Raw genomic sequence first — 19,752 nt, 5'->3', positions numbered from 1 at the left:
ACATGATTTACCCATACATCCTATTATGATATCAATTTGAGAGCTGCAGAGTGCATCTCTGAACCCAGTGGCTTGTCCTTGTCTGTGAGTTCAATAAGACTCTTCATAGTTGTATTTTGCCAATAATGGGGAGGCAAGGGAAGCAGGGAAGAGGAAGGGAGGGAGAGAGGGAAAGAGAAGGAGGAAGAGGTAGGGAATCTTGGTACTGAATAGAAAGTAAGGCTAGCCTAGAACCAACAGCACTTTTTTCCTATTAATATACAAGAGCCTATTGGGTTTCAGCCCCAGGATGTAGAAAGGAAAGGAAGTAACAGAAGACAAGGAGGTGTAAGCAGACAAAAAGAAAGCTAAGTGAGGTAACCAAGAGAATAAAGATTAAAGGATCAAAGGGGTTAAAAATACAATGGTTTTAGTATTAATGACATTATTCTTTGCACTAAAATAGTCTCCAGAAAAGGAAATTTACAAGCCACCTATTCAACTGTGGTCTTGGTTTGTTTCGTTTATTGTTTTTACAAAAGTGCCAACATATTAGGAATTTATTGGGACAGAACTGGATTAAGACATTCTAAAGGCCAAGGGTTTTATCTATTGAACTGTTTAAGAGTTGATTTCACAGAGCCATGTGGAAACCAGCACTTAGTAAACTCTTATGAAGAGAAGTTTTGCCTTGGACTCCACTCCCAATTTAAACATTAGAAAAAAATTTTTTTCTGAGGCAAAGCCCTATCTATGTTTGCAAGAGAGAGCTCAAACTGGAACATGGTCTTCGAAATCATATGAAAAAACTACGACAGCTGTATGCAAAATCCCATGCATGAGAAGTTCTTACATCAGGTTATCTGCCAGCACTATGATAAATCACATACCAGACAGATCAGATATATAAATAACTAAAAATGGAACATGGATCATATGGAATTAAAAGTAAAATAAACTGTTTTTGTCTTGTTATATGAAGTGAAGGTTAACTTGAAAAGTTGACTCTAGAGAACTTATAAGGATGAAGTCTGATGAAGGCCATACTTGACAATGATGTGTTCCCCCTTGCAGTATAGAAGGAGTCTGTGATGATATGTAAGAAGGCACATGGAGAATCAGTAGAGCATGGAAAAATTACCAACATAAAATGAGAATGTGACTCATTCAAATCTTATGTTCCAAAAGCAGGAGCCACTGATACAAGTTGAGTTCATTTATCTGCACCCTTTCAACCATTCATCCTTGTAGCAACTTCTTGAAGTAGGAACCAAATGATCATTTCCTTAGTGATGAGGAAGCAAGAAGCCCCTGAGTTAATCAACCTTTTCAAGATCAGATGTTTTATAATGGATCAGGCTATTTCTAGTTCTAAACTCTGTCCGTTTTACCAACAAACTAACTTGTCTCTCTTAGAAATAGTTTGATAATGATAACTAGATCAAGACGCTAGATAGACAGCTTAAAATACAGATGTAGATTTCAAAAAAGATGACATTTGGAGTAAGTCCTCCTATTATCCATATTTCTCATTACCCAACAATCTATTGTAAGAATTTGATTAGCTACGTCCATTTAGAAAAATATCCTATAAAATTTAGAACTATGTTTTTCTAGTTTACAGACAACTTCTTAGCACCAGGTGCAGATTTCAGGCAAAGAAAGGATTCAAAAAGATATTGAGCTAAAGCAAAGTTGAGCTAAAGCCTCCAACTTTAGTGACGTTCTAAACAACTGCTGAGGTTCAGCTAATATCCCCTAGTTTGACTGTAGCCTGAATCTACTGATTGCCCAGATCCTGAACTTTGCTACCTATAAAATCCAGTTTCCTTTCCAAAATGAATTGGACCTCACTAGTTCCTCTGGGGATTTGTGAAGTTGATCTATCCATAAGATTTAGGTTTTCATTGCCTTAGCTGAATACTTTCTACTTCAAGAGTACGGTTCAGCTTTGAAAAATCATAGCTCTTTAATTAAAAAAAAAATTAAGTACAGTTCAGGGAAGACTTTTAAAACTAAGTCTTAAAGGGCTGGTGAGATGTTAACATGCAAGAGGTATGGATGCACATAAGTATAAGACCCAGAAATGGTAGCTCAAAAAAATGCTAGACAATAAACAGAAATAAGGAAGAAGAAAAATAACACTGATTATATCAGGTGTATGAAGAGCTTTGGAAATCACAATGGGAAGTTTGGGTTTGAGAGTAGTGATAATGTAGAAGAACTGTGGGTTCCTAACAGGTGAGTGATACAGTCCTCAGTTTTAGTGAGATTAATCTGGCAGCAGCCTACAGGATTAATTGAAGAGATAAGAGATCAAAGGCAAGAGGACCAGCTAAAGGGCTGTTACAGTAATGCAGGTGTGAAGAGATAAGAGACTTAACTAGACAGTGGAAATAGAGAGTCTGGGAGATGAAGATAAATGAAGAGAAACAGGTGAATGATTGGCTAGAAGGCAATGAAGATCCAAAATATGACCCCCAGATTTCAGACCCTCCTGGTACTTGCAAAACTAATGGTGCTCCCGACAAAAATAAAGGTCTTTGTTTTCTATGGAGAAAAATGAAACAGAAGATGTCAATCTCATATTACTTAATCATCTAACTGTTAACAAAATTCACAGAAGTGATAATGTTCGAGAAAGTGGGCACTTTAATATAAGTTGGATTCAAAATATATAGCCAAAAATACACATACACATGTTTTTTCTGTCTTGCCAGCATAAACAGAGGGGTCGGTTCTGTTAGAGCTTGTATCAGCTGCTGCCAAGTCAAGCTAGCTGACAAGTCTCCAAATCACTGCACTTAAGTGGAACTCCCTCCCGAGCTGGATAGATGGGGAGACCTCCTGACCAAATTAATCCAAGGCAATAACTTCCTCCTTGGTTTATTTTAAGTTTACCAGTAAATAAGATGGAGATTATAAAGTCAAGTTTCAAAATTCCTACATAAGCAATCATAGTATTTATGTGAATTCTGATATATTTTTAAGAAGCATATATCTTCTTAGGATGTGAGTGGAAATTTCTTTAAGTTTCCACCTTTTTATCACTACACAAATGTTAAGTAACAATAATCAAAACTAAAAAATGAATGCAATTAAGATTAATTAATGTACATCAATATGAATCCAAATGATAAAATTAATTAATGTACATCAATATGAATCCAAATGATAAAAATTCACATAGATTAAACTCTATTTCAGTAAGATAATTATAATGAATTACTGACACACTTAATTCCAGCAAGTGACTGATTCTAATACAATCAGGTTTTCAAGCCATAAAATTTCACCACAATAAGAATTTAGGGGGGCAGAACAACAGTACAGTGGGTAAAGTGCTTGCCTTGTGTGAAACTGACCAAGGTTCAATTCTCAGTATCCTATGTGGTCTCTTGAGCCAGAAATGATACCCGAGCAGAGAGCCAGGAATAAGGCTTGAGCACTGCAAGATGTGACCCCCCAAAAAAACAAAATATAATTTAGGTCCCGGTTCAACTGTATAGTACACAAGTTTGAAGAATGATTTCTTATTTCACAACCAGAGAATAGTTGAAAATTCTTTCATTTTATAACTTTATAAATGAAATCACTTGTAAAGTCAAAGTGGTCCTTCAGCTCCATGCACTTATTTCAGATTGGTCTTACAAAATAAACAAGTGTATGTGAAAGAAAGTTGGTCATATTTTAAAAACCATGTGAAGAAAACTGCTCACTCCATTGTAAAACAACAGTAGCAGTATGAGACTCACGTGTTTAATGGTTCTGTTTATTGCAAGAATCTCTGTGAACTGCACAATACCTGCAGCTGCAAGTTTCTTCACACCTTTGACTTTTTCTCCCCCTTGAGTCAGCCATGTTAATAATTGACAGTTTTACAGTCATCTCTGATAGGGAATTAGCCAAGATCAATGGCTTATCTTTTGACTAACGCTTTCTTCCTTATAGTTAATGGCTCATCAAAAACATTCTCAAACAAAGAAACATGTTTGTGTGATACATTGGCAAGGTATCATGTACAAGATGTATATAAAGGACCATTTTCTGAAACAACAATGGCAAGAATGATCTCATAGATTTTATAATCCCTACAATAAGGCCATTTATAATTCAAAAATTCCTTTCAGGGGCGTGAAGCAGATCTGCAAGATGTTTCGCTTTAAAAAGAAACTGTACAATTAACCCCTTGTATGTGAAAACATTAAGGAAAAAAAGTTTGAACAGAGGGCCAAAAAAAATGTTTTTTCATTATCTGACATAAACATTAATGGTTTTTTTCCCCCTGTTACCTTCTCACTTTCATGTAGACTGCATTGACATGACAGAACAGTATTCACATGACCATGCACATCTGTGTTATAGAGAGAGTTTACATAGCATAGGTAGTATTCATCCCAGGTCATGCATAATCTCTATCTGCCCAGTGACCAGACTGGAATATCAAATCCCAGTCAGTTTCCTTACTTCCCCCTGAATCTAACAGAATACCACATTCTGCCAGATTCATTTGATATTTGTCTTGTCAGATCTTCCTCACCATTTTCATTCTCTGTTCAAACACTCTTCTTTTCTCCCTCTGATTGCTTTGGTCACTTCTTTTCCCACCAGTCACCCCCATGCACTCTTCTCAGGGTAACCTTCCCACAGCACACCAATTAGCAGGGTGTCCCATCAGGAGATAGTATAACACCTCTACCTCAGAGTAATATAGTGTCTGCAGATCTGAAAGATTTCTTGGGAGAGAGAAGGACATTAAGTAGTCTAGAAACATTCTGGAAGCAAAGTTATCCACACTCTAAACACATCCTTTGGATACGTGATGTTATCATAACTTAGCAGGTGAAATGAATGGTCCTGACTTGTCCCATTGGTAAGGAAAGACAACCTAAGGTCCCTGAGAAGGTGCCCCCCTCAGCCAAGTAGTGTGTGCAGCTAAATCCCTTTGGTCCTCCTTCCAGATGTCTTATTCAGCATGTCTCCCAAAATCACGACAAAATCCATTTCTCACCCTTCGTAGCTTTCTAGGGAACATTACACCAACTCATGCCTAAGGAGAATTCTATTTTTTTTTTATGCTTCTTGGGTCACACCCAGCGATGCACAGGGGTTACTCCTGGCTCATGCACTCAGGAATTACTCCTGGCTGTGCTCAGTGGACCATATGGGATGCTGGGAATCGAACCCGGGTCGGTCATGTGCAAGGCAAACACCCTACCCACTTTGCTATCACTCCAGCCCCGAGAATTCTATTCTTACATCGGATGATGTGATACTTTTGTTCAACAATATAAATCTTGTGGGGCTCTTTTGTACTTCTGCTAGCCTAACGTAGAAGATGTGTGTCTCTTCTTTTTCTATGTGATGGAAGCCTCTTGATAACATTAGTCAAAACGTGCAATAAGGCTATTGAACATACATCTTAAAGGATGACTGATAAGTAGGAAATCAAAATTGTCCTAGTTTATTGAAAGGGAGGGAGGGAAAAATCAATCTCCTGTAGATAGATTTTAATGTTTAAAGGTTCAAGAAACTTCCAGAAGAACCAGATGATTAGTTTAGGGAGCTTGGGGTAATATAATTTTTCCTAAGTATGAAGATTTTCCTTAAATAACAAAGCCTATTGCATGTAGAATGCTTTACTGTTCACACGACAGTCTACATAATCTTTTCACTTAATTCCCACAGCAATTATGTGATGAGTTGTGATTCATCTTTACAGGTGTGGAAAAATTGCCCCTCCAAGAAAATGAATCAACATTCCCATATATTTCAGATTTAACTAAGTGGCCAAGTTTAGCATAAACTGTTGATTCAACTCTCCTAATTTAGCTTACTTTCCAGTTTATTATACATCCTTCAGTTATGTGGCTATAGACAGCATAGGAAGTGGGGTACATATTTATTTTATCACTTTGTCATCAATTATGAGTAACATGAGGAGCATAAAACAGGTACCATTTCCCGTTTAATGATATTTTTCAGATTGCATTTCAACATCATAATTAAGAGCTTTTATTTGTGCGAATGAAGGTAAGGCCACTCCCATTGCTCAAATGCTTTGTTTTGCTACAATAACTGTAGGCAGGTTTAGGTCTGCCTCTGTCATATTATTGATGGATGCTTAATTGCCAGGATCATTACTAGAACATTCTCTGAGAATGTGTTCTCCCTCACGTCACCACTTTTGTGCTTTCATAATGAAGATGGCATGATTAGTAAGATATCGGGAACAAAACTGACAGGTCTTTGTAAGATAAACACATAATGACACTAAAGCTTGCAAAAAAAGGAGGTGATTTCTAAGAAGCTTCTTTATTTCTGCTTTGAGGCATGAGAGAATTAGCCTGTATTTCTTCAAACTGAAATTCAATAACCACTGAGGCCTCATTTTATTCTTTTTAATCTAGACTCATTTTTTACTGAAGTAACATTGGTTTTAAAATCGCACGTCATTTCAAGTATGTTCCCTGCCTGTACTCAACACCAAGTGCCATCCCTCCACCTCCTCTGGAGTTTCTCTCCAGCCTTTCCACTTCTCCCCTCCTTCCCCTGGGATCTCAGCACTCATCTAAGTAAATTTTGAGCAAATTAAAATTTGAGTTTATTCTCTCTCTCTCTCTTTCTCTTTCTCTCCCTCTTTCTCTCTCTTTCCTTTTGAGCACTTTGGTTTGCAATACAGGTACTGATAGGTTATCCTGTATATCCCTTTACCTACTTTTAGGACTCACTTCTCATCCAGAGTGATCATTTCCAACTACCATTGTCACTGTAGTTCCTTCATTACCTCCCCACCTGTGACAAGCTTCCAAACGTGGACCAGTCTTCCCAGTCCTTGTAAAAACAACTTTTAATCAAATTCAAATAATACCAATTTCAAATATTCAGGAGTCTTTATAGTTTACAGAGCCCTCTTGTGTTATTTCCTTTAATCTAAGTAAGATAGAGAAGTATTATCCTCATTATACAGAATGAAGGCTGAGGTCTCACAGCTGAGGTCTGTGACATCTATGACAGTGACTTGAACCTGAGACTTACCATTTCAAATCTTAATGCTAGTTCACAGATAATGGTCTGTCCCCCACTCCCATACACACACCCTATGACATCTGCATGAAATAGAAAAAAATAAACACTGATAAAGCTTTACTTTTAAAGCTATATGGTGGGAGCTGGAGCAATAGCACAGTGGGTAGAGCATTTTTGTCTTGCATGCAGTCGACCTAGGTTCGATTCCCAGCATCCCATACAGTCCCCTGAGCACTGCCAGGGGTAATTCTTGAGTTCAGAGCCAGTGTAACCCTGAGCAACACCGGATGTGACCCCAAAAACAAAACAAAAAAAAAAACCTATATAGTAAACTAGTTAATTATTTCTTCTAGTTGGGGGCTGGAGCAATAGCACAGCAGGTAGGGCGTTCGCCTTACAAGCGGCCAAAATGGCCGACCCGAGTTCGATTCCTCCGCCCCTCTCGGAGAGTCCGGCAAGCTACCGAGCGTATTCGATATGCCAGACACAGTAACAACAAAGTCTCCAATGGAGACGTTACTGGGCCCGCTCGAGCAAATCGACGATCAACGGGAGGGCCTTTACCTTTTTAGTAATAGACTTTGTGTTTTCATGTACTGTTTTTCTTTCATATAGAGATGTTTCCCTTAGCCTCATTGCTTAAGTGCTGTATTTTCCAAAAGATGAAAAGAAATTTTCCAGTTTGTCAAATGCTGTTGGCTAAGGTTTTGATGGTCCCTGGCATTGCAGAGTCGAGCAACATCCCATCCTTGGGCCTAGCACTAAATCACTAGTCTGGTTGGGCAAGTATTACCTAGAACGGAGCCCTGAGCATACAAAAAAAAACAAACTATTTGGGGGGCACCCCCAAAATAAAGGAAAACACAGAAGTAGATTGGCAAACTCTACCAGGTGTGGCCCAAGTCCAAATTCTAAGCTCTTGTTTAATGACTAGATCCGACATAGGCCCTGCCAGCTCCTTTGCATATAGTGTGAACCATGGTCCTATGAACTACCTATATGAGGGCTGGGTAATTAACCCCATGTGCCAATCTTGCCCTGGGATCTTCTGTTAAGATTAGGTGAACTAATGCCTTTGAGGACGAACAGTATATACCATTCTGAGTGAAGCTTGAACCACTAAGAATAGGTGACCATGAACTTCAACACCGCACTTAGAAATAATCTCATTTACCTCTTATGTGAAGAAACAAACTAGACAGATTTTTTTTTTGCTTTTTTGGGTCACACCCGGTGATGCTCAGGGGTTACTCCTGGCTCTGCACTCAGGAATTACCCCTGGCGGTGCTCGGGGAACCATATGGGATGCTGGAAATAGAACCCGGGTCTGCCTCATGCAAGGCAAACACACTATCCGCTGTGCTATCACTCCAGCCCCTAGACAGAGACATTTTAATGTTGCACTTTGGGTATCCAAACATAATGTATGAGAGTATTAATTTTTCTAGCACTTGGATAGTCCAATTCATTTCATTTTAGATAGCAAATTGATCTGAGAGGACATTGAAGAGGCAGATGGCATCCTTTGAGGTGGGGCTGGGGGGTGGGGGGGGACAAGGAGGCAGTGTTATAAACCACCCATCTAGGGAAATGAACTGAGTTGCCTTGGAAACTGATGCCCAGTTTGCTTTAAGAAACAGCTAAATCTTTGGTGGTGGTTGTTTAACTATGGAAGACCAGCCCGTGACATGATACTAAAGGAGCCTTTTCTATCTCTGAGTCCCAGCATTCACACTGAACTTTGAGGGTGGTCATTGCTGAAACGCATAGAAGCCACTTGGAGCTTGAATGCATAAGCAACTGGCAGTAATCAGACAACATGTCAACTGAAACACGGAAGCACATATTATTTAAATAAAGTCTTCATTCTTTAATCAGTGTGATCGTTAAGGAGAGTTTACATATGTGCTTTACCTCATCAAACAAAAATAATCACCTCCTCCCTCCTCCACCCCCAATGAAATTATACCCTATTTGAACATGGACCGAGCCTGTTGTCACTGGAGACAGAGAAATGGTGTTGAGTTTTCATGGCATTTCCAGCTCCATTTGTTGACAGAATCTTGAGATATTTGGAAGCAGTGTTTCTGCTTTCTACACTGATCAGTATTCTACTAGAAATTCGACTGAGTGCACTGAACACTTAAAGTTTGTTCCAAGAGACCTTATCTCATGATCAAAACTTGGCCATGTCTTGAAGGACTCATTTATGCCCCATTTGATTTATGGAAATAGGAGTCAGAGGAGAGTGGAGTGATGTAGGTGACCAATGTCAGGAAGCCTCTTGGCATCGAAATGATACCTCACAACAGAGAATTCTCTTTATTTCTAAATTGTTTAAATTTGGTTTGCAGGAAATTATTTTGGGATCCTAGTGTTCTTCCTGATTCTGTTTAGTTTTATAAGGTTCCTAAAACATTTTTTTGAAAATCCACTCATGATTTTCTAATCCTTGCTCATGCATGAACTGCAACTCTTCTGCTTTTCAATCTTAGTTGTGCCAATGCAAACAAATGTGTGAATCTTAAGAACAGATTTCGGGGGGGAAAAAATAAGAACTGTGTCGAGCATAGCTGAGATGGGGGTCCTACTATTCATGCACATTACTCAAAATTGCAATTTGCCTGTGTAGGTTCCCTTGAATTAAAAAAAAATAGCTGAGGTGTTGTCAGATAGCTATAATTTAGGTTGAATTAAGGCAAATTAAATGTCATGCACTCCCTCTGCTGGCTTTGAAACTATAGCAGCTCACTAACCAGACCTATTTTTAGATGTATTCCCCCACTAAAAAAAAAAAAAGTGGTGAGTGGGGAAAGGAAGCAAAAACCGGGAAAGCTGTTAATTTTATTATTCATTTAAAATGTCAGGAAAAACAAGTATCAGACCAACAAAAATGGTCAGGATGAGCAAAAACGCCAGTAGTTTTTAAGGTTTTCAACACTGTCTCAAGTAAGAAAGGGAGGGTCTGGCTCTCCTCTCCCTGTGGCTATTTCTAACAGCCTTTAAAAATTAGTCAGGCCTTCTCTAATAGACAATTCCAGAAATAGTCTTTTCCCAGAGTGGAATGAACAAACTAGTAGATTAGCATGTTTAGTGTGTTCAAAACAATCCAGGAAAGCAAAGACATATATTTGGCATGGGGTGGCGGGGGGGACGGAGGGTGTCTTTCTCTTGGTGTCAGAAAAGAAAGCTAAAAGATCATCACCCTGAAACTTTATACCCCGGGGGAGGCCACTTGCGTGCAGGAAAGCATGTTACCCACAAGCTTGGAAGAGAATCATAGCATCGTGGAATTTTACAGCCAAGGGGACTTAAGAAGCCATGGTTCTGCTTCTACCAAGTGCAAAATCCTCCAGATGTCAAAGGATTCAGCCCAGGCCCACGCCTTCTTCCACTCCTGTCAATCAACATACTGAGGGATGTTTTGCCAGGCCCACCTCTTGCCTGGGCCTCGCTCCTTTTTCCATTCTTACTTGTTTTCTTCCCCAGGCGTCTGGATGCCAACCACATCAGCTATGTTCCCCCAAGTTGTTTCAGTGGCCTGCATTCCCTGAGACACCTGTGGCTGGATGACAACGCTTTGACCGAAATCCCTGTCCAAGCTTTCAGAAGTTTATCAGCATTGCAGGCCATGACCTTGGCCCTGAACAAAATACACCACATACCAGACTATGCCTTTGGAAACCTCTCCAGCTTGGTAGTTCTGTAAGTTTTATTGATCATTGATCTTTCTCTCCTTCTCTCTCTCTCTCTCCCTCTCTCTCTCTTCTCTCTCTTCTCTCTTCTCTGTCTCTGTCTCTGTCTCTCTCTCTCTCTCTCTCTCAGTTCTAAATTCACTATAAACCATTGACCTTATAGTACTGTAGCACTGTAGCACTGTCCTCCCATTGTTCATCGAGTTGCTCAAGCGGGCCCAGTAACGTCTCCATTGTGAGACTTGTTGTTACTATGTTTGGCATATCAAATACATCACAGGAAGCTTGCTAGGCTTTGTTGTGCGGGCAAGAGACTCTCGGTAGCTTTCCAGGCTCTCCAAGAGGGGCAGAAGAATTGAACCCAGTTCAGCCAGGCTGGTCGTGCGCAAGGCAAACGCTCTACGGCTGTGCTATCACTGTGCTATCACTGGGCTTATAGTACTAGCCCCTCAAAAACTTCAACAGGTACACTTTAAGGGAGGTCACCCTTGGGCCCCTTCCAACATGACTCATACATGTTTTAATGTATTCGAGAATTAAATCACATTTACAGAGTACCGTAAAGTGCCAAACGTTGTTGGACTGTCAAAAATAATGAAATATGAACTCTCCCTAGTGAAGCCCATTGTATAGTATATAAGTAATTGCCACATTGTACGACAGTACAGTGACCCAAGTGAGTAAAAATACTTTGTTTCTGATAATAATTTATAATTCAGGCCAAATTGAAATATGCCTTTATTACTGTTGACCTTCTTGAATCCCTACCAAGGAAAGAGAACCCAAATGCCTTTGTATGGTATCCATCCCTCCACTCCAAATGGTTTTAACTTTTATTATTTTATAAATCAAATGATTTTCAAGTTACCATTGAAGGGTGTAGCAATACAAGGGACCAGGGATGTAGCTTAGCAGTAGAACACTTCATCTTAATTATGTGAGTCAGTGGGTGCAATACCCAGGGGGAGAAATGCAGTAAATAAGGAGGGTCAGAATATGCCCCCATGCATCCAATAGTCAAACAAGCTGATAGGGGAAATCAGAAGCTCCTTGACAGATTCCTGCCTTACTTCTCCTTCACTCCTTGTCTGCCTACTGGCCCATGGCTACCTTTCATTATTCCACTTGACTTGTCTCTTGCACTGTCGTATTTATTCCTCTAGGGCTGGCCTCAATCTTAGCCATTATTTTCAATTCCCTGCAGCATCTTTTCCGTGTGTTAGAAAAGATCCTCAATAAATGTCACATAGCTCTCACATGAAAACAATATTTATTTCATAGAATTAAAAAAAATTAGTCTGGAAGGATAAGAAATTTGTGGCACTCTTCACAAATTTCTAAGCTGAATCTCACATGGAAAGATCCTGCTACAGACCTACCATAACTGGGTAGGTGCTTTAATATTTTCTTCCACTAGAGGGAACAGATTTTTAGAGATTTAGCTACTCTTTCACCATTTTGATAAATCCATTTTGGATAAGTCCCTTTGGGATTGGGTCCAGTTTTCAATGTTATGCAGCCATTTTCACTGGCTCTGACATGAATGATTTATCATTGAGCCAAAGATGACAATTACACACATCAAGTCTGTGTCAAGAGAGCTCATCTCTTTGGGCAGCTAAAAAAATCTGGCCACCATTATCTGCAGCTGAAGTGATTGTTTTCTGTTAGTCTGTGTCCTGACTTTAGGGATGAAGCCATTTTAATGCATCAGATTTAATAGAAAATGCTCACCTCCGTGCTCCATTTTCAATGATGATCAATATCTCTGTTTCACATCCCAATCCCAAAACTAGACTGAACAACATGAATTTTCTTCCGTCAGCCACGTTGTTCAGGTTATTATATACTCGCTGATATCTCAAACCCGAACGGTAAAACTCTGTAATTGCCTATTACAGTCTGAAGTAGACTCCACATTAAGAGTGAAAGAGCTTAAGACCATTTTTAAAAAGTTAAACAGAGCATGTCTTCTTGCATATAGTCAGGGCATTCGTTGGGTACAAGTTTCCTTGAATTTAAGGGATCTAAATGATGTTGCGCTTAAGTTTCTGTGAGCCTTCATGGCTGTCTGTAATGTTCTTTTGCAGGCATCTCCATAATAATAGAATCCACTCCCTGGGAAAGAAATGCTTTGATGGGCTCCACAGTCTAGAGACTTTGTAAGTTGACCTTTTATTTGTTTCCCTTTTTTCAGTGTTTTCATGAGTATTCTGAAGGACTCAAAATAGCCTTAAAGTCAAAAGTGCTGTTTGGTTTGGTTAATTACATAAGCTCTAAACAGATATTTACGGTGGCTTTATTCTACACATGCATATGCACAGACCCCACAAAGCTAAACAATAGAACTGAGATTTTATTTTAATCGAATGAGGCTGGTAGATTAGTTAGCATCATTATCACTAAATGAGATGTTCTCTACTGAGGGGTGACTGTTTGCTTAGGAATGTGTGTCTCCTGTCAGAGATCAATTCTGTATTGTCACTCAGGCTCACTATTCATGAGTCTAATCACCCCCACTGAATGAGAGGATTTGCCAGAGCAGGCAAATGCTCCATCTGAGATGAACAGGCATCTCATTAGCAAGCAATGAGGGTTCCCAAAAGCAACCAAAGACTGCAAAGTGTCATTCGCTACCATTCATTTAATAAGTGTATCTAAAATCAAATATTTCACTGAGCGTGTGGCATACATACTTTTAGTTCATCCTTACAACCTACCTGTGAGAGAAACTCCTACTTATCCCACTTTAGGATCTCCTAAAGTTGTTTTACTGGAATGATTTACTTTCTTCCCCAGTTTGCTTTGAAATCCATGCTTACCATCTTACAGTACTTCCAAAGAAAAGGCTAGACGTTCAGTTCTGAGTTTCTTCCTATGACAAAAACAGAGTTGAGACAGCTGAGTCACATCATAGCCCTACCAGAGCCACTATGAGTGTGTTCTTAAGTGACACACCAGAGTCAGCCTTTTCCCAGAAAAGGTGCTGTCCTTCATTGCCATGTTGCCTGGAAGGGGTAGGGAGAAGGGGATCTGGTGACAGGCATTGAGGGTCCTGGGTGTATTGGGAGAGACTGTAGTGGTGTCCCCTTCTAGAAACTCCTGTATCTTTAAGAGTCAAGTACAACAAACCACACAGGGCCAGTGTGACTCTGCAAGGCTAAAACTGAAGAAGGAGATGACCAGAGACCACCTCCAAAAATCTTGGAGTTCATTATTCATTAACAAACAGAATTAAAAATGTGTAGCTAGCAAGTCAGCTTTACCACTAACCAAATCTGTGTCCATGAATTTTTGAAGTACCATCTGTTGGTGGTCTTCTTGGAGTCAGTGAGTACTGATAGCTTTCTTTCTAGAACAAAGTGACCCTGTGTTTAGGTTAAAAGGAAAGAATCATTGTCCTGAGGAGATGCCAAAGATGAGCTTGTCCAGACAGGACTTTGATGTCAATTTAATGGCCAGGCCAGCAGTTCCTGACCACTGCAAGGAAAAAATGAGAATATCCTCCTTATCTATATGGGGCTGGGCTGGGGATCTTAGCAGTGGAAAGCACCTTCCAGTTCTTTTTAACAAACAGGAACTGAAAATAAGATGGGTTTTGATAATTATTTCCATAAATAGTTTTTCCTTCCCCCCCCCCCCCATGTTTAGGGTGAGGACCCAGGATTGCATATAAATACCACAGAGCAAAATACTTTAGGACAAATTCATATGCATCCACTTGTCCCCCACTTTACCCCCCATCCAACGCCCCCCCCCACACTCCACCCCCTTCACCTTGCCCAGGGCTAAAGAAGATCAGTAAATTGGTTACTCCCAGCCTCTTCCTTTCTCTCACTAGAAATCCAAGTAATTTATAAGGCCCAATCCTCGTTTAATCAAAACAGAGCATCTGGAGAGATTTACAAACAGGAAGAAAATTTATGTCCACAAAAGACATGAGTTTCCTGCCTGTAGTATAGCTTAAGGTTGCTTTGTGCCAGACAAGTAGGAATCTTGATTCATGTTTAACTCAGTCAAATTATCTCTCTTAAAATTAAATAGCAATTCTTCTCCACAGAGGAAGATCTAACCACATTGATCTGATTGCCTGACCAAAAGGTTTTTCTGCATCATCTGGGAAATCTGCCATTCCCAGAAACCAGGAGGCAATTATTTTTTCATACAAAGATCTAGATATGAGGTGAAGTAAGTCTACAAACCATTTGCGAATAGCAGAATTAAAGGCTGTTTGTGTCATTACAGAAATTAATTATTTGAGAGTGGTCATTCCATCTCTGTGGGTGAAGGATAGATAATAGAGAACCTCGCCACACAAACCAAGAAAAACATCATATTTCTGATCTGAATAAGTAGTTGAGATACTAGAAGAAATTTTAGACTTGATCCTTTCTGAGAATGCACAGTATCATATAAACTTTCCAGAAGCCGGTCATTTTCATGGACCTCAGGCTGGGAGACATATGGGTCTTCTCTAGAGGAGCAGCTCTTCAAGATGTTCTCTCCATGGGAATGAAAAGCAGGGTGGAAATGCCAGAGGGTGAAACAGGATGTGATTCAGCAACCCCCAAGGGCCATACACACACACAAACTGGCCAGATTCAGGAGAAGAGCCACATTAGCATGCACGCATCCCTGAACTCATACCCCAGAATTTCTCTGGATCCCTGCAGTTACTATTTGAATGTGATGATTGTGGATAGATGGAGGTCAGCAAACCAAGAGAATCCTACTCCATCAAGAAAAGGATTGAGACTCCATCATTTGTACTGATCTTTTGGAATAGCAAGTTAGCTTTCTTTGAAAATATTGTATGGGAGCCAGAGCAATAGTACAGGTAGGGCGTTTGCCTTGCATGCAACCGATCCAGGTTCGATTCCCAGCATCCCATATGTTCTCCCAAGCACTGCCAGGAGTGAAAGAAAGGAAGGAAGGCAGGAAGAAGGAAGGCAGGAAGGCAGGAAGGCAGGAAGGCAGGAAGGCAGGAAGGCAGGAAGGCAGGAAGGAAGGAAGGAAGGAAGGAAGGAAGGAAGGAAGGAAGGAAGGAAGAGCTGACATTAGAAAAGAAAAGAAAATATTGTAAACATAAACTTTTTATAAAAAACTGAAAATATTATTTACTTCCAGGGACTTAAATTACAATAACCTTGATGAATTCCCCACCGCAATCAGGACACTGTCCAACCTTAAAGAACTGTAAGTATTTTAGGATAAATTAAGTCAAGAGAACTCTGTTCTTTGTTAACTTTAAAATATGCATGATTCCTCTACATAAAATGACTTGCTGAAAGCTTATTTTAAATACTCATTATAAAGTTCATTATAAATAACTGCTAAATACACTTGAAATATACTTTAATGGATTTTATCACCAGCAAAATCAGGTAATATTTTTTTAATTTTGTAATGAATTTCTCTAATATGCACATATCAGAAAATATACAAATTTATCTGAACCTTACTCTTTTTTATTTTTGTTTTTGTTTATTTTCTTGCTTGCTTGTTTGGAGGCCACACCCAGTGGTAGTGAGGGCTTACTTCTGATTCTGCACTAAGGGATCACTCCTAGTGGGACTCAGGGGACCATATGGGGTGCCAATGATAAAACCCAGGTGAGCTACATGCAAGGCAAGCACCTACCCATTATATTATCTCTCCAGTCCCCCTTTTCTCTTTTTCTATGTTATATTCCCCATCACTTATGTACTTCAAAAAATAGCACAGCGGGTAGGGCATTTGCCTTGCCCATGGCCGACCAGACCAACTGGGTTTGATTGCTCCGCCCCTCTCGGAGAGCCTGGCAAGCTACCGAGAGTATCTCGCCCGCACAGCAAAGCAGCAAGCTACCCATGATGTATTTGATATGCCAAACACAGTAACAACAAGTCTCACAATGGAGGCTTTACTGGGCCCCCTCAAGAAAATCGATGCTCAACGGGAGGACAGTGACAGTGATCTAAAAAATTAGTTATCTAGTGAATATTTCTAAGAATAAACTTTCCTAATTTCTAAAAGCTGAATTACAAAATGCATATACTTTGATTGTGCTGGTTGCTTTTATATACTTTTTTTTATATCTTAAGGGCTGGAGCGATAGCACAGCGGGTAGGGTGTTCACCTTACAAGCGGCCAACATGGCCGACCCGAGTTCGATTCCTCCGCCCCTCTCGGAGAGCCCGGCAAGCTACCGAGAGTATCTCACCCGCAGGGCGGAGCCTGGCAAGCTCCCGTGACGTATTCCATATGCCAGACACAGTAACAACAAAGTCTCCAATGGAGACATTACTGGGCCTGCTCGAGCAAATCGACGATCAACGTCAGGGCCTTTACCTTTACCTTTTAATGACTCATAAATCTAATTTTTTAATTTTTTATTTAATCATGATTTACAAAGTTGTTCATAATACAGTTGTTTCCAGCATTTGTTTCCAGTTCTAACACTAACCCCACTGCCAGCGTGATCTTCCCTCCACCAGTATCCCTAGTTTCCCACTCCCCTCCCAAGCCTTCCCCCTTAGCAGGCACAAATTTACTTAATAATGTTTGTTACAAGACTCAAATGGAACTAGAAAAAAATGAATCAATAAAAGTCCATTTGTGATCATTTTTATATCTCACAATGTTGCTAAAGTTATTGTCTGAGAATTAGTTGAGCCTTCTGTGTCATTGTTTTCATTCATTGAGTTTGGTGGACTTCTAGGCAACTTTCCCATCAAAAATGCTGTGCTCCTACTAGGCTGTTGGTACTGTGAAGCTTTGGGGGTATGGCACAGCCACATTTGTGGCTATGAGTCCCAGGAGCTATGGAGGTGGGACGGTTTGGTGGCTTGGTGACTTGATGAGGTTCAGTTGTGGAGCTAGGCCATTTATATGCTAGAGGATGCTGGGTGGGGCTGGGGCGCTGCTGGACCTTCTCCTTGCTGCTACCCACGCCCATTCTAAAAGAGCCCCAGAGTTCTCAGCCCGAAGACCAGACGACCTGGAATGATTCAGTAGCTTGGTCTCTTTTTATAAATATAATTCTTAAAAACAGAGCAAAACATGAGCCAAGGAAGGTAGTACAGGAATCAGGTTGCATGCCTTGTATGTGACTAAACCAGATTCAAACCCCAGCACCAAAGGGCATCTCTCACATGCATCACCAGGAGCAGTTCTGGAGACACCCCCAAGCACTGCCAGGATGGCCCTGGTGTCCTCTTACAGTCCCTGGCACCACAGGGCTTGAAAAACATCATATCCTCACTGAACTGGCAGCTTCGTTAACTGACACAGTATCTCCTGGGCCCCCTGAACACTGCTTGCAAGCCATCCTTCCCCTAGAAAAAAATGACTTTACCAAAATAAAGCTAACTTTCAGCTATTAGATTGCATATAATATTATCATTTATAAATTATAATTAAAGTAGCTTTATTTGGTACCTAACACTATAAATAACCTGTTACAGAAAGCTCAGATACTTGGAAAAGAAAATAAACATAGATTTTAAGTCTCCTGGCAGAGGGAAATTAAACACACAACTAAGGATATAGACAGTAGGCTTTGTTTATAAGAAAAAAACTTTAGGTGACTGCCTCAGGAAGCCCCACACGTGACTTAATGAGAAGTCTTCATTGTTGTGGTCTGGGACCCCTCAACTGCCTTTCACCTCAAGAAGCACAGGCCCAGGCTGGACCAACTGACTCTTCCTGCCACTCAGGCATGAATGAACACCAACAGATGAGAATCCGTTTGCTGTTACAGATTCATTGAGTGAGGTACCTTCCATGGGCTCAGGAAATTTCCTCTTCTTAAGGAGATTATTTAAATCTCAGCCTCAATGGAATTTAAGGCAATTTTCTCTGCTCCTAGCTTCTAAAGGGGTCATCATTATCCTCCCCCCCTCAAAGAAGGTTCCTAATGACTCAAGTTGTTACGCAGCGGTGCCATATTGGATATGAATTCATGAATTTCCTCTTTATAATGTTAGGTTGCTAGTTTCCATAAAACATAGTTACTACTTTCAGGTTCTTTATTCCTCTTTCAAAATAGTGGTTTGCATACTTTGGTTTCTCTTCAGATCATATGAATCTTTCGCCTTTTACAAAATAGTGGTTTGCAATTTCTTTTCTCCTAGAGAGTACATGAGGAAATGTAAATTTCAATATGCATAAAGAAATTAACCTTGTCCTTAGATACTAAAGGTATGCATTATCACCACTGGGGTTGGAGAGAGGAATTAATAGATAATTTTACTCCATACACTGTTTTCTAAAAATTGGTTTTTGTCTCTTTCTAGAGAATTTCATAGCAACAATATCAAGTCCATACCTGAGAAAGCATTTGTCGGCAACCCATCTCTTATTACAATGTAAGCAGTCATAGATCTTTATAAATTTTTCATTCTGAAATAACATGTATTTTTTTAAGGTCAGCATGCATTGTATAATGCTTGGTAGAGTAAGATACCTTGTCAAACTCCACAATAATCTTTTGACATTTGTGAATAAAATGAAATAAAAATTAATTTCAGAGGTAGAAAATTTATTTTTAGAGCATCAATGCCTAGGTCACTCAAACTATTCATAACTTGAATCCAAGTAGTCTACAAATGTCGATTTTTATAGTCAGTGTTCTTCCACCAAAAAAAAAGTGTGATGGATGTATCAATTAATTAGATGAATCCATTCACAATGTATATGAAGATCAAATAATCATGATGATACTTTAAATACCTCATGGTTTTATATGTCAATTATTTCTCAATCATGCAAAAATGTACACATCTGTCTTATTACATACAAAGAGAACAGAAAAATAGGCTCCAACCAATTTCTTTCTTTGTTTTTTTCTTTTTTTCAGTACCAGACACTGGGTCTCTTACATTGAGAAGAATATTGATTTATGCTAAATCTCTATATCCATTCATTATCAAGTCCAAGCATTGAGCCACATTATACAAACTAGCATATAATTCTGGAAAAGAGTATCTCTTCTAGAAAAACAAATATGATGATTTATATGCCGTAAAAGCATAAAATAGAGCTAAATTCTAAAGTATCTTTAATTTGA

At 39.6% G+C, this 19,752-nt stretch overlaps 1 protein-coding gene across 1 annotated transcript in view; it reads left to right on the top strand.

Moving 5' to 3' along the window:
• The window catches only part of LGR5 (leucine rich repeat containing G protein-coupled receptor 5), a 132,747-nt gene that overhangs the window by 90,332 nt on the left and 22,663 nt on the right, over window positions 1-19,752 (top strand). Inside the window, exons 5-8 of the mRNA XM_056130647.1 lie at window positions 10,498-10,713; window positions 12,794-12,865; window positions 15,831-15,899; window positions 18,980-19,051. Coding sequence (XP_055986622.1) covers window positions 10,498-10,713; window positions 12,794-12,865; window positions 15,831-15,899; window positions 18,980-19,051 — 429 coding nt within the window. The remainder of the gene's footprint in view (window positions 1-10,497; window positions 10,714-12,793; window positions 12,866-15,830; window positions 15,900-18,979; window positions 19,052-19,752) is intronic.

The sequence above is a fragment of the Sorex fumeus genome, unplaced genomic scaffold (genome assembly GCF_029834395.1).
Source record: "Sorex fumeus unplaced genomic scaffold, SorFum_2.1 ptg000081l, whole genome shotgun sequence".
Lineage (NCBI taxonomy): Eukaryota > Metazoa > Chordata > Mammalia > Eulipotyphla > Soricidae > Sorex > Sorex fumeus.
The sequence above is the reverse complement of the archived record's forward strand: the minus strand, read 5'-3'. Positions and strand labels throughout refer to the sequence as shown.